The 13,434-nt window shown below is 41.7% G+C and overlaps 1 protein-coding gene across 3 annotated transcripts; it reads right to left on the bottom strand.

Moving 5' to 3' along the window:
• Positions 1-65: 65 nt before the first annotated feature.
• clta (clathrin, light chain A) lies at positions 66-12,615 on the bottom strand. Of its 3 annotated transcripts, XM_076727732.1 has the most exons (7): positions 12,289-12,565; positions 11,492-11,520; positions 10,355-10,472; positions 10,032-10,143; positions 6,068-6,121; positions 2,876-2,911; positions 66-1,319 (listed from the first exon to the last, which is right to left on the bottom strand). In XM_076727732.1, the coding sequence occupies exons 1-7, from the start codon at positions 12,464-12,466 to the stop codon at positions 1,148-1,150; spliced, it is 699 nt and encodes a 232-aa protein (XP_076583847.1). In that variant the 5' UTR covers positions 12,467-12,565; the 3' UTR covers positions 66-1,147. The 3 variants fall into 3 exon arrangements, with proteins under 3 accessions (XP_076583847.1, XP_076583848.1, XP_076583849.1); XM_076727733.1 differs by lacking the exon at positions 2,876-2,911 and having other exon boundaries at positions 12,289-12,566; XM_076727734.1 differs by lacking the exons at positions 2,876-2,911; positions 6,068-6,121 and having other exon boundaries at positions 12,289-12,615.
• Between the last annotated feature and the right edge of the window lie 819 nt (positions 12,616-13,434).

The following is a 13,434-nucleotide window of genomic DNA, read 5'->3' as shown; positions in this document are numbered from 1 at the left end:
ATACTTTTATATTCATTCTTTTATCTGACTTTAATTACCCAGAGGAAGAACGACAGGACGACAACTTTCACTCACTTTTTACTGATATTGAAATCAAATGGACAATGAACAGGCATGGTCAAGCAACAGCTGGCTAATATCTAGTTCTCTTTAAAACCACAACTGTCTAATTTCAGTGACATAAACGTTTTATATACTGTATATATATTGCCTTCTGTATATGTACATAGGTACACGCATAGAGTACATACACACACACACACTGTTGAGGTTTAAACGCACACACAAACAGGTCACATTTATTGTAATGACTGGACTTTGTTCAGTTCCTGACTGGAGAGGGGAGAGGCTTTTCAAAAGGAAATGCATAGATTGAAAAATTTAACACAATATGCCAGAAGCAGACTCTACATACACAGCTCAAAGTACACACACTGAATTTGGAGTTTTGTCTTTAGAGTTTGGTCCTTAAAAAAAAAAAAAAGAAAAAAAACACAGAAAAATTCTGAAGATACGTTTTTTTTTGATAGGATGAGACAACATGAGGCGATGTGCTGGAGGGCAAAAAGGCAGATATAATAATTAAACATCAACCCTCATAAGTCAGAGGAGATTCAGAAGATGGACAGGACAGGAGTTAAGAGTACAGCATCATGGGAATGATATTGTTTGGGAGCCCTGTGAAACAGATTGTAGTGTAACTATAGGCCCAAACAATCAACTCTTCCCTTTTAGTGTCCCAACTCACCACCCTTACACAAGTGTTACACAGTACCACAGATCATGAGACCTGGTCCCCATCTAACAGGCCTTGATCTCAGTATATTAAACAAACTGGAAAGAGCAACTACAAGGTCTGGCTTGGTCTGTGGAAGAGGTGCACACAAGTGAAAACCTTTCAGGGGACAGGAAATGGTGAGCTGGTGCTTCAAGATTAATCTCTACAGCCCTGCCAGGAGGAGACAGATGAAGGTAGGACCACTGGCTATATCCTTCCATAGGACTGTGCATGGCAAACAGATATGGGCAGAAGGGGTGTATGTCCCCTTGTCTTCAGAATACAGATGGTGGGACGTCGGTAGTTGGGTTGGTTGGTGTGTGGTGACAGAGGATGATATGGAATGATGCCCTGAGCAGCCTTGGCTGCCTAGCGGACGAGCGGGGACTGCTTAAGGGAGATGAGGACGGAGCGCATGCGGGACACATCTTTGGCCTGCTTGCTGGACTTGGGGTTGAAGTCGCAGAGCCGAGCCACCCGCTCCCACTCCGTACCGGGGTTGTTCTCGTCCATATCCGAAATCATGGCCTCCTCAGCCGCCCTACATGCGACAGAGGAAAGAAGGAAGGGACACGAAATAGACACCAATCAGTGGAGGACATGGTAACATACACCAACGTACACGTACAGCCCTGAGAGAGTCCTCTGCTGATCACCAACACACATAAATCCACCTGAAAACTAGGTTGTGTCTCTTGGGCACAGTGTTGACGATTCAAGTTAAATTTTCACTCTGACATAAAAACACTACCCTAACCTTATGTGTATGAATCTCTAGGACACAGCTCATGACAAACAGGGCTTTCTGTTCTCCCTTTTTTGGTCAGGTGGGAGTTTGTTGGTTCAGCAGAGTCTTCCTCAGGACAGGACAGTCCAATCACCACACAGAAATCGACATCCATCTGTCTTTACGCCCACAAGGAGGAACAAGCTACAACAGTTTCATTACCTGTGGCATGCCCCCAACTCTGCTTACACATTACAGTCACCTGATTTCTGACTCTCCACAACAGTAAAGGGAGGTACATAGAAAACACTGATGAGAAATTCAAAGAAAACAAACAAACTGAAGCTAAACAAAGAAACTGTAAGGACTGATAAGCATTTTTGGTTGGTTAAAAATGCAGTTCTGTAAAGAACTGGGGGAGGGTGGGGGTCTGCCCACACCCTTACACTTTAACTTGCCCTGCAGTTACTTATTTACAGTGTTCTCTTTACACAGCTAGGTCCAAGTATAGGGATGGCGAGCTCATCTATATACTTGTCCTCGATGAAAAAGGAACAATAATGGCAAGTTGTTGTTGTTGTTTTTTTTTTTTTTAGTTGTTGTTTTTTAACCAAACCCAAAAGAGCTGGAAGCACTGCTGGGCCTGAGCCATGCACTGTGCTGCGGCTGACAAGCAGACTACTCGGAGGTGTGGCAAAGAATGAGTTTAAATTTGCTTTCATGTGTCATAATTATGGAACAGATCAATTAACGTCTTCTTGGTGAAGGTTGAGGTGTTTTAAAAACCATCTATCAAACAAAAAGAAAACAAAAATAATGGACATTTACGCTACAGGGCTTACGATATAAGATTTGAAGTTAAAAAAAAAAGAAAAGTTAGGGGAAAAGGAAGAAAAGACATAACTCAAAACTGAAAATGAATCAGTGCCGCTATCACAAGACATTTTGAGATGCAAGCCACAGATTACGGCCCTCATCACACCCCACCCACAATCTTAGTAATAATTCCACTGCCATGGTACTTTTCTAGTTATAAGGGTTTTTTTCTATTCCCCCCAACCTGCTGCCACAAACTTAGCAACTAACTACAACACAGTACACAAAGCAAAATGGGGATGAGAAGCCAATGAACATTCACCGTCACAACCACCTACAATACACAAAAGGGACTGGAAGGACCACAACATCACAGAGGGGACATAATAACAAATCTTTATCTAGGCAGTGGATTTAACTGACGGGCACAGTAACCCGAGAATCTGCAAGGCAGAGTCATCTAACACAAACACACACACACACATAACTGTATCTATCCCCTGTTAAAAAGATCAAGTATTTGGAGGTTCTGGGGTTTTGTATTTTTACTTAACTGGTCTAGGCGGTAGCAAGGATGGTTAATGTGTGTGCTTTAAGGTGCATAGGAAAAGAAAACAGGGAGAAACAGTTTCACAAGTCAGAATTTAGAAGAGAGAGAGGAAGAGAGAGAGGGGGGAGGGGACGAAATGAAAGACAACAAAAATGAGCTAAATGCAGATGTTGAAAGCTGGCATGCAAAAAGCAACATTTTTTTTTTTTTTAGTTTCTTTTTTCGTTTTCTTAAAAAGTGCACAAACGGCAGCTGTGCAGCCTTTGGTCAGGTGAGTGGAAAAGACTTCTCTGTGAATACGGCCTCGTGCAGTTTTCTCTCAGTTACAAACTCAAGGATATCATGGCCTGGGGTCTCATTTATAAAAACAGTGATTCATTTCAAATAAGTCGAAACATGAGCATAACATCTCAGTAATATCCTGATCGATAAAATGTCAAAAGCTCCCCAACGAGAAATCCTATCTCCATACGCCACACGACTTTAATACAAGTGATCCGTCCACCGTATCCAAACCCTTAAAGCGCTGTTCAGAGACTGTGTGGAGACACACTCACTCTCGTCATGCTGTTTCAAAGCCGAACATTTGTGTGGGAAGTGGTATTCACATCGTTCGAGCCCATTTGTTCTCACTGAATGCTTATAAATGAGGCCCCTGGAGTCACAGGCTCGCAAGATGGAGGAAGTGGAAGTGATGCGATTCAGTATCACTCGACACCAACACTGCTGACGCGGAAAAGCAATTCGTTCTATGGTACTGGGTCACATATGTAGAGGATAACAATACGATACATGAGCTGCATTGAGGTGTGCACAATAAAATACTTCATTTCCTAATCACGAGCTAAAAGCACTTTACCCAGTGGCACATTAAGTTACAAATGCAGTACAATGGAAATCTAATGTCAGTTTTCCAAAGACGCAACATCATGAAACAATGAACAGAAATGAAGAAGACAATGTCACATATTCTCTTCAAACGTGACAGCTTTCAGTTACACATCTAGAGAAAAAAAAAAGCTTTTTTTAAGAGTGACTGATGACAACTTTTACACTGCCACGGGTTGGTCTCCTCTTTTGCCCTTGAAATCAAAGCTGATGACTAAGGAGAGAAAAAAAGATATGTGTACACCACAATGCAGGCCTACGGCCATTAACAGGAAATCTGAGAGCAAAACCAAAGGCTGCACAGCTCAGGCTACTGGATAGCTAGCGGGGCAGGTTAGCATGTCATCCTGGAGGATAGCAGTAGCTACGGAGCAGCTAACATTCTAATCAAGCATGAACACAGTTCAGTTTGAAGCAGTTGTGTAACCGTGACATGACCGGTGTTGTTAGCAATAAAAATCTTCAGTGTGCATTTTAATCAACATGGGATTAGCAACAGGAGGGAGAGGAGAGGCACAGAGGGGATGGACAGGAGATACAGGAGTGCTGGACTCAATATCATGTCATGACATCTGCGGGTTTAAGAAAGCAAAACTCTCAGCTGTTAAATGCTACCTGGATATGAACCGAAGAACCCAAATTATGGAAACAAATCTGGAGTACTGTATCTCTGAAGAGGAGATTAATGTCCTAAAAGTATTTATTTTTTCTGAATACGGCAGCTAGTTTGAGTTTAAGTCCAATTTCATTCAGTTAAGTAGATACACAGCTGTAGTTTATGCTGGGATCAGACTACAAAAAATCTAACCCAATTTTGTCATGGCCAACCAATGACCAGCATCATGGCCGATCATAAACAACAATCGGGTATCTATATCTGCGCAGTGTGACATGCTAAACGAACTGTAGCGCAACATCTGGGACACCCCACGACACCCTGATGAAAAGTCTATCATGTCAGAATGTTTTTAGTCTCGACACGCCTGGTGTGACACAACATGTTCCTACGCGTCTACCAATCAGATGCACACCCCGACCATTGCACTTAAAACTACAGTGACATCGAGCTGCGTCTCATATCCTGTTGTGTACAGAGCCCTTGTCTTTAAATCAGGGAGTGGCTAGGGCTGGGAATATGGGAAGTCAGGGGGAGGACTTAGGAAGTTACAATGCCAACTCTGCACTTTGTGGAGTGAAGTCATCTTATTTTAGCAATAACACTCAAGATTAAAAAAAAAAATGAAGATTTAGTTGATCCTGATGCAAACACCGAAGTCCAATTATACACACAATTGCTTCAAACAAATCTACAAGCATCCTACACCTGATTTAAGAACTTGTAGATGACTTTGAGGAAAAAAACACATTTATAAACGTGTTAGGTAGAAACAAAACACTTTGAGAGTTCATACAATTATTGTAAGCAAGTGTTAATTGTTGGAAATTTGTGTGATTGCACAATGTTTTGCTGAAATGACGAAGGGAAACAGTATGGATGTGAATCATGGAGGAGAAATCAACACAGGCACAGTTATGAAAGAATTATTTGATTTCCATGAACGTGACTGTGGAGGTTGGCAGTGTGTGTGTATGTATGTAGTGGCATGCAGTCATTCTCTTTACTGAAATATCCTGACGGGCATCCACTCACTGATGACATGCAGGTACATGGGGTGAAAATGACTACTGCCATTTATATTTGGGAAAAAAAAAAAAAAAAAAAAAAAACAGCTACAAGCTACAACCTCCATTCCAAAGAAGTTGGGACGCTGGGCAAAACATTAATAAAACACAAGGTGATAACCTGAATTTGATGCAATTAAGTTGGGACAGGAGCAACTAAAGACTGGGAAAGTGGTGGAATGCTTCAAAAACACCTGTTTGGAACATTCCACAGGTAAACAGGTTCATTGGTAAAGGGGCATCCTGGAAAGGCTCAGTCCTTCACAAGCGAGGCTGGAGCGAGGTTCACCACTTTGATTGGATAAAGGATGTTACTACAAGGACTCAGGAACACTTAGTTCATTTGCAAATGATTGCATTCTGTTTTTATTTACGTTTTATAGTGTCCCAACTTTTTTGGAATAGGGTTGTAGATGACGAGTGTCTCAATTAGAAATCCAAACAGTTAAAAATGAAAAACTAAAGACGAAACGAAAACAAGGCAACACAAGTGGAGGTAACTATTGTCCTAACTAATGAGATGACTGTGATGTCAGTGGTTGGATGCTAGGGAGTTGATGGTGATGATGGAGAGAACAAAATCAAAAGAAGATGAAAAGGGAGGATGTTAGTTGGAGCAACATACACATAACCAATGAGCTCAGAGAAGGGCTGCTTGTAGAAGTCTTCATCCAGCACCCTGGACAAACATCGGCCCAAACGACAGAGCAGCAAGAAGGCAGGAGAGAAGAGAGACAGCGATAAAAGGGAGAAGAGGATGGAAACACAAGCATTATAGGTTACCACACAATAATAAGCCAAGTCAACAGGTTATGGAAGGACCTCTAAATGACGCGTCAGGGGGTTTCAGGCTCTCATCGTGTCTGCCCCCTTTAATTACACGGCTCTGAGAGAATAACATGAAAACTCTATCAAATTCAAATTCATCCACCGTTGGGTTTTTTGACTGTCATGCAAAACATACAACCCAAATGTCCTGATTTGACCTCTGCTAAATTAGAGGGGACCTGTCTTCTCTGCGCATTTTACAGTGTAAACCACGTTACTAACTGACTAGTTTGGACTAGTTGACTAGTTATTTATCTGTACCAGACAAAGACCAATCAGATGAAAAGATTATACATCAGTAACACTTTTCCACCAAACACAGGGTTGTCAGATGAGTAGGGACTCATGGCGCAGGTGGTTTATTATTAATAGGGAAACAGGGTGATAGTCCTGTGCAAGAGGAACTGAGACAGAAACTTAACTAAGTCACCTCTGCAAAATGATGGGTTACCTGGTAGCTGGTGGAGGACACATCTATGTCGGCCATGTGTCTTATTATGCACCTTTAAATAGTAGTACATGTCTAACAACCGTAAGAGTAAACAACACATCGGCCATTGGGAGTGTCGTTGTTATAGACCAGTCAAAATCAATTCATTGATTCATACCAAGAGCACAATTAATGGAACAATTTGTACAACTTTCTAGAAACGTGTCATGAGATTATATATTTGTTCAGTCATTAAAACCACATTTGAACTTCACTTGTTTCCATCGCTCTACATATTTGTTGTCATATGATTTTCTTTTCTACAAAGATATTCTTGGATATGTCTCTCGAGCCATTGTGCTACACTAACAATAGCAGGAACCCACAGTGAAGTGAAGTGAAGGAGCCCTGTGGTTCGTCTCTCAACACTCTGAAGTCAGCAGTGTGACGGCCCCGGGGCCTCTGCCAAGGCTTGCGTGTGTTGTCTTTCAGTGTTGTTGATTCCTGGTTGGCTGGAGCTGGAGGCCATCACTGAATTGGAGGCAGTTGGCCACTGTCTCCAGATTGTATAAAAGGTTGCATCCTGGTAGCCTGACAGCTCCATTCCTTGCCAGTGTCATTTATTAGAAATTCCATTTCTTTTGTGACATTTGTAAAATCAGATTAATCTGTCAAATAAAATTCCTTTTCTTTTGTAATCCCTCACATGTGCTTCCCATATTTGCTATGGTCTCAGAGCTGGGCCAAAACAAACTGGAGGTTTGTCAACACATATTTTATAAAGATCAGCTACCTATAGCAATTGATCTGTAGTACACTGCTCTAAAACTATCTCTGATGGGGTGTCAAAGAAATTATCTACTACTGCCATGCCCAAAGACACCTGACCTATGCACCAACAGCAACCAGTTGTTAGTGGCCGCCATAAACAGAAGAACGTAAACTACTGACCTAACGAGTGCACAATCAAGGCCCAGGCCCAATGATTTGCCGAAAGAATTGTGGAACTTGATAATAAAAACAGAATTAACAGTACAATGCCGAATAATAGTGCAAAAATTGTCAAAATCGTTCAATATATTCTTACCTTTAGACACTCCTGATGAGAAACTGTGCCCAAATCGTAAAATACAAGAGAGATATTTCATTTCATTTCATAGGGCCCTACAAAGAATTACAGTAACCTTGTAAAATGAGCATCGCCTATAACTGCCTATCCTGCTCGATATAAATCTATCCTGGTCTGCTGGGGCTAATGACAGCAGGGAGCTGAACACAACAACCCAACAGCGTGGCAAAGAGACCAGCGAACTGGCAGCTCTGCCGAAATCATGGACACGCTCCCGAGGCAACTGCTCCAGCAATTTTCACTACACATTACAGTGAGAAATAAACGAATCCCAAAGGGGGAATATTTCATTCCTACAAGGAAGTCAGCTCAACAGTACATTTGCAAAGCAATGAATGTCAGATCCTCCCTTCCCTTGTCCCATGACCATTTTGCAGAAAGGGACAAATTTGCATAGAAATGATTCAATCACCTCACAGCAGCAGACAAACAAGGGAAAAGAATTTCTAAACTCCCTACACGAGCTTCCAAAAGGAGTGCGAAAAAGGGGACCCCTGGTCCTGCTGTCACGATTACAGGAACACACCACTACTACATCACCCCACTCCTGGCATCTATGGAAGGCAGGAACTTGTAATGAAGCACTCCAGCTTAACGAGAAACACGACCAATCCATGCTTTAACAAAACAATGAATCAATTAAACACTGACAACAGCCTAATTCTCAAACTGGGACGAGCCCACACTTTGTTATAGCCCAGCAGGTGAGGTGTTACTTAAAAGAAAGGAATTTCATATAACAGATTCATTTAACAATTGTCACAAAGGAAACTTTGAGTAAAACGTGCTGCCAGGGTTAACTGAGATAATAGCAGATGAAATGGATAGGAAATCAAAGAACACCAAAGTAACACGATGTGGTGTCAGGAACAAGGGAACCACCAGACTACCGGGACGGGCCGCTAGTATGCAGCCTGGAGACAAAGGCCAGCTCCAGAGCTTCCAGCTCCAACCAAGCAGGAACCAGTCACATGGAAAGACAACACAATTTTTAACAGTGGCTAGGGATTCCTTACAGACTGTTTTTAACTCGTCGCAGAGGTTACTTGTTGAATTAAAATTGGTTTTAAATTCTAATAAGACTTATGATCTTTATTTATGTTATATTATGAATATATGATCTTCATGTATTCCCGTTCATCACCCACCGACTGGAGAGGGTTACTTCTTACAAATACCTTGGCATCTGGCTTGATGACAAGTTGACTTTTGGTGTCCATATTGATCCCCTCCTAAAAAAACTCCAACCAATGTTAGGCTTTTACTTTTGTCTAAAAAATGCTTCCCTTTTAGTGCTAGAAAAAGATTCTTTTTGTCAGTATTGGACAATGGTGATGTAATTTATGCACCTGTACCATCATCTTTTGAAAACACTGGATGTGTCTATCAGCAAGTGTCCATACACGTCATTGTAACTTGTGTGAAAAAGCTCTATGGATGTTTGTACTTCATATGAAACCTTTTTATCCTTTCTGCTGCCATCTTGACCAGGAAGCCCTTGAATAAGTGACATTATATCTCAATGAGATCTTCCTGGTTAAATAAAACACACAGCACAGCAACATCACAACACACACACAAGCCCTGGCAGAGGCCTTGGAGCCGTCACATTAGGCTATATGCTGCTAATGCAACAAGACAGGCCACTGTCTGGAGATCTGACCACATTAGCTCAAATCTGGCACACAGATCACACACGTTATTCATCCACCTGTGCCAATTTATAACCAGGTGGAGTAAATCTATGATGATAATATAAACAGTTAAAACATCTGCAACTAAATACAGTGTACAGTAAGATCTAACTTTTAAAAGTCTAAATGCAGTGAGTATGTGTGCGTGTGTGCGTGTCTCAAAGCATGATATGCTCCGATACAATCTGGTTCTTAGCTCATCGACTATAGCTTCTCAGGTTGCCCCCCAAAGAGACCCTACACACTGATCCAAACCTGAATATTCTGTTTTATGCTCACCTGTGGCTGAGTCTAAGAATGCTGTTGTTATTTCAGAACTGCTTATACCCTTTTTCAAAACATTTTTTACAAGATTGCAGTTACGAACCCTCAATATCATCATCTGGGCTTTTTTTTTTTTTTGGTCTATACACAAACTGTAAATACGTTTTTATTCATGGTAATATCAGTTCTCGCTCATTTCCATTGTCCCTTGTGTCATGTTTGAACCCCTCTATGAAGCCAGTACCTGTTATTGGTTTTAGTTTTCTCAAGCTGCTCATTCTGCCTGGCGTGCCACTCTTCCAGTTCCACCTTGGCTTTCTCCTTCCACTCCGACTCCTGCTTGCGAGAGTTATTGTCTGGGGAGGGAAATGAGCGAAGAAGAGGAGCGATAAAGAAGCGACAAGGCAGATGGGAAAGTAAACAGAGGGAAACAATGATATAAATGGCAGTGGAGGCCGGATTGGTGGAAAATTTAGGAACACTGATCCCATGATATTAGCCTTTACATGTCACCCTTTCAACAGCAGTGGTCTATTCTGTCCCCTTATAAAGATACTCTGAGCTTACCTAACAGCTCCAGCCTCTCGCTTTGCTCCTCCCTCCACTTACGAAGGCTTTCAGGTTCGGCCTGCAGCCGGTCTGCGTTGGAGATTGCTGCATAGGCGTCTGACGGACCGTTGCTTTCCTGAGAATTAAGGGAGGTGAGGATAGGCAGAAATAACAGTGTTGCATTTATCAATGTGATTTACAGGGATATGGTGAAGAAACACTGAGCCCTCAGTCAGAATTATTCATCTTTTAAAACATTATCTGAAAGATTTGGACTCAGCCATTGTAGCCAGTTTCTTGTCCTGATCCCAATATGTGTATATTATATCTGTTCAAAAAGTTAGCTGTATGCTCTTTGAGAGGCTTTGTTAAAACCAAATCTGGTCCACTTAGAGTTTTATCAGCATAGCTTCTGTCAATGCCGGAAAGTAGTCTTGACAGTGCAAAATGCAGCAATTTTGCAATGACAGCACAGGAAAAGGAAGCTGGAGCGGATATAACTGCCAGATATTTACTGTGGTTTGCACTGAAACCACACTGTAGGACTGCTAAAGGAAAAGGGAGAATTGATGCATAAAATGAAGGAAAAGCATGAGAGCCAATCTAAACACCCCATTAGCAAAAGACAAATTCTGGTTTAATACAACTTCAGTTTTATATTTTGTAGGTTTGGCCATCATTCCCATCAGTAATTATAACACTGCACTCTCTAAATTGCCGACATCTGGCAACACAGCAACATTGCTTAAATAAAATCAGTACCAACAGTATGGGATGTTTTCACATGCATTGTTTGGGTTTTTCCTTCACTGCGACATCATGGATACAAATGGCACTTTAGCAGAACAGTTTGGCCATTTACCAAAACGTTAACATCAGTGTCCTGACAACAAGCCTGTGCAGGTTTGACAGAGGCAAAACCACATGGCTCTTAAGAGCCTGCAAACAAAAGCTGTTCTTTGGAAATCAAAAGATCAGTCATGTTTGGTTTGGACAGTGTGATATGTGTGTAAATTCTGCTTACAGAAAGGCAGTGTGAATCCCCTTATTCACTCATGAAACACAGAGGAACAAATATGTGGATAAAAGAATTGGGTAATCTGATAAATTAAGAGCAAAATGGTTAAGAACAAAGACAATCTGAAGATGTATTACCCCGTGAAGTTCTCCGTTGATAGCACCATCTAGAAAAACACAAGTTAAGTAAAGTAGCTGTTAGAAATCAAGCACAAAAATGAAACCACACACGGTTAAATTAGTCTGGGAAGAAAACAACAACAAAAAAAACTCTATGAGAAGACCTTGACTAACTGGGAATCTGTCACTCTTGCTGAATCCTCAAAATGTTCATACACACATATTTCATAATATGATATGTCAGCACTTCTGACCAACTACTGTTGCTAAACCACAACGAAGTTACAGCCTTAAGGAAATGAGGCAGTCGTGGCCAAAGGTCGACAAGTTTCATTAATTTCCTCTTGCGGCTGTCAGGTTACCTGACAAGCACAGATGAGGCTACATATCGCTGCCAGCAAGTAGTCAAGCTTGATAAGAAGCAATGAATGACACGGCCACGAACGACAGAGCTGAGGTTTTCAGGCAGCTTCATTCATCTTACAAACGCTAGCTAAAACTTTGATGGTCAAATAAATATTTATTTATCACCCAGTGTTTCCCTTTTACATATTTGCGATCATTTGTCAGATTTAGATAACGTTAACGCTAGCTAAGCTACTTGGCTAATATGTTAGCTAGCGTTACGCTGGCTCAGCTAACGTTAGCAAGGTGACTAAAAGAGCATCGAATACAGTATCTATTTAGCTAGGACCAATATGAGGTTTGACGTTACATCTATCGCGTAACAACTCACACAACCACCTAAGATTAACAGACGGTGTTAACGGTGAACGGAGGCAAACCGTATCTGCTAGACCACAGGAGTCACCCACCGTTCGAGTCTCCCAGCGACGAGGGAACGTCTCCACTGTCCAGGATGCTGAAGCCTTCGTCGTTCTCAATCCCCGCGATTTCGCTCTCCTGCTGGGCCAAGAACGCGGCAGCGGGGTCTTCTTCCGCGCCGACACCGTTTCCAGCGGCGGGTGCATTCAGCATGTCAAAATCATCCATGTTGCGTGTATTTAAGGGAGGATAAATATGAGAAACTGTAGGCAGGTGTAGCTGTTGACCGAAACCCGATTAGCTCAACGGGAAGAAGGACGATAAAAAAAAAAAACCTTTAACGTTAGCGAAGCGGAAACTAACAAATAACCAATCACAAACCAGGACGGGTGACTGATAGGACAGTGCACCAATCGTCAAACAGCTGTGTAAAACTCTGACCAATAAAATCTGTAGACCCTCGTGCATACGGGTCCCATGACCTGCTGCGTGCTGTCAGAGCTGGTAGTGTTTGAAAAAATCCGCAGTCTGCAATGATGCGAAATGCAACTGCTACATAACATGCTATCATTGCCTGGGCCGTATTCCATTATTATGTATAGGTATTCAGTTACTAAAATATATATAATTTTTTCTTCTGCAAATCCAAGGAAACAACGTAAATATTAGATCATTTTTGTCTGTTTTCTTCTTGCAAAAATAAAAACCCTTATTTCAAAGCAGAGTTCTATTTTGTTGCAGACTGCAGCCTTTTATTTTTATTTTTTTCTAGTTCCACATTGTTTCACTCTTCCACAGGCCCTCTGTTAGCAGGCTGTCTCTTCTCCGCTGTAAAGCTGGTGAAGCTCCTTGCAAACATTTGCCTGTACAGCCCATGCATGTCATGGTTGTTAATTATTAACAGCTCCCACAGTCTCCAAGGACTCAGGTGACAAGCAAGCACTCACCTGACTCAAGGTAAGCACCTGGGTGCAAATATATTGGTTTAAAAGCGTCAGAACAAAAGACACTATTAGAGGGACTCAGTGCTTCAGTATTTCAATGCTAGATCTAACAATTCAAAAACTACAATCTCTAGCCTTTGGTTTGGAGCTGAAAACCTGTGCTGCTGAACATTATGCCCCTCAAGTAACACTATATGCATTCAGGTGTTGCTTACTTTACAGAACACATGAAAACCAAAGATGTGTCTTCTT

The sequence above is a fragment of the Chaetodon auriga genome, chromosome 4 (genome assembly GCF_051107435.1).
Source record: "Chaetodon auriga isolate fChaAug3 chromosome 4, fChaAug3.hap1, whole genome shotgun sequence".
Classification (NCBI taxonomy): domain Eukaryota; kingdom Metazoa; phylum Chordata; class Actinopteri; order Chaetodontiformes; family Chaetodontidae; genus Chaetodon; species Chaetodon auriga.
The sequence above is the reverse complement of the archived record's forward strand: the minus strand, read 5'-3'. Positions and strand labels throughout refer to the sequence as shown.

Coding starts and splice junctions, on each gene's coding strand:
- clta (XM_076727732.1), bottom strand. CDS start 12,466: ATGGATGATTTTGACATGCTGAATGCACCCGCCGCTGGAAACGGTGTC. Junction 11,521..12,288: donor GTCGCTGGGAGACTCGAACG/GTGGGTGACTCC, acceptor GTGTTTTTCTAG/ATGGTGCTATCAACGGAGAA. Junction 10,144..10,354: donor CGAGAGGCTGGAGCTGTTAG/GTAAGCTCAGAG, acceptor TTCCCTCCCCAG/ACAATAACTCTCGCAAGCAG.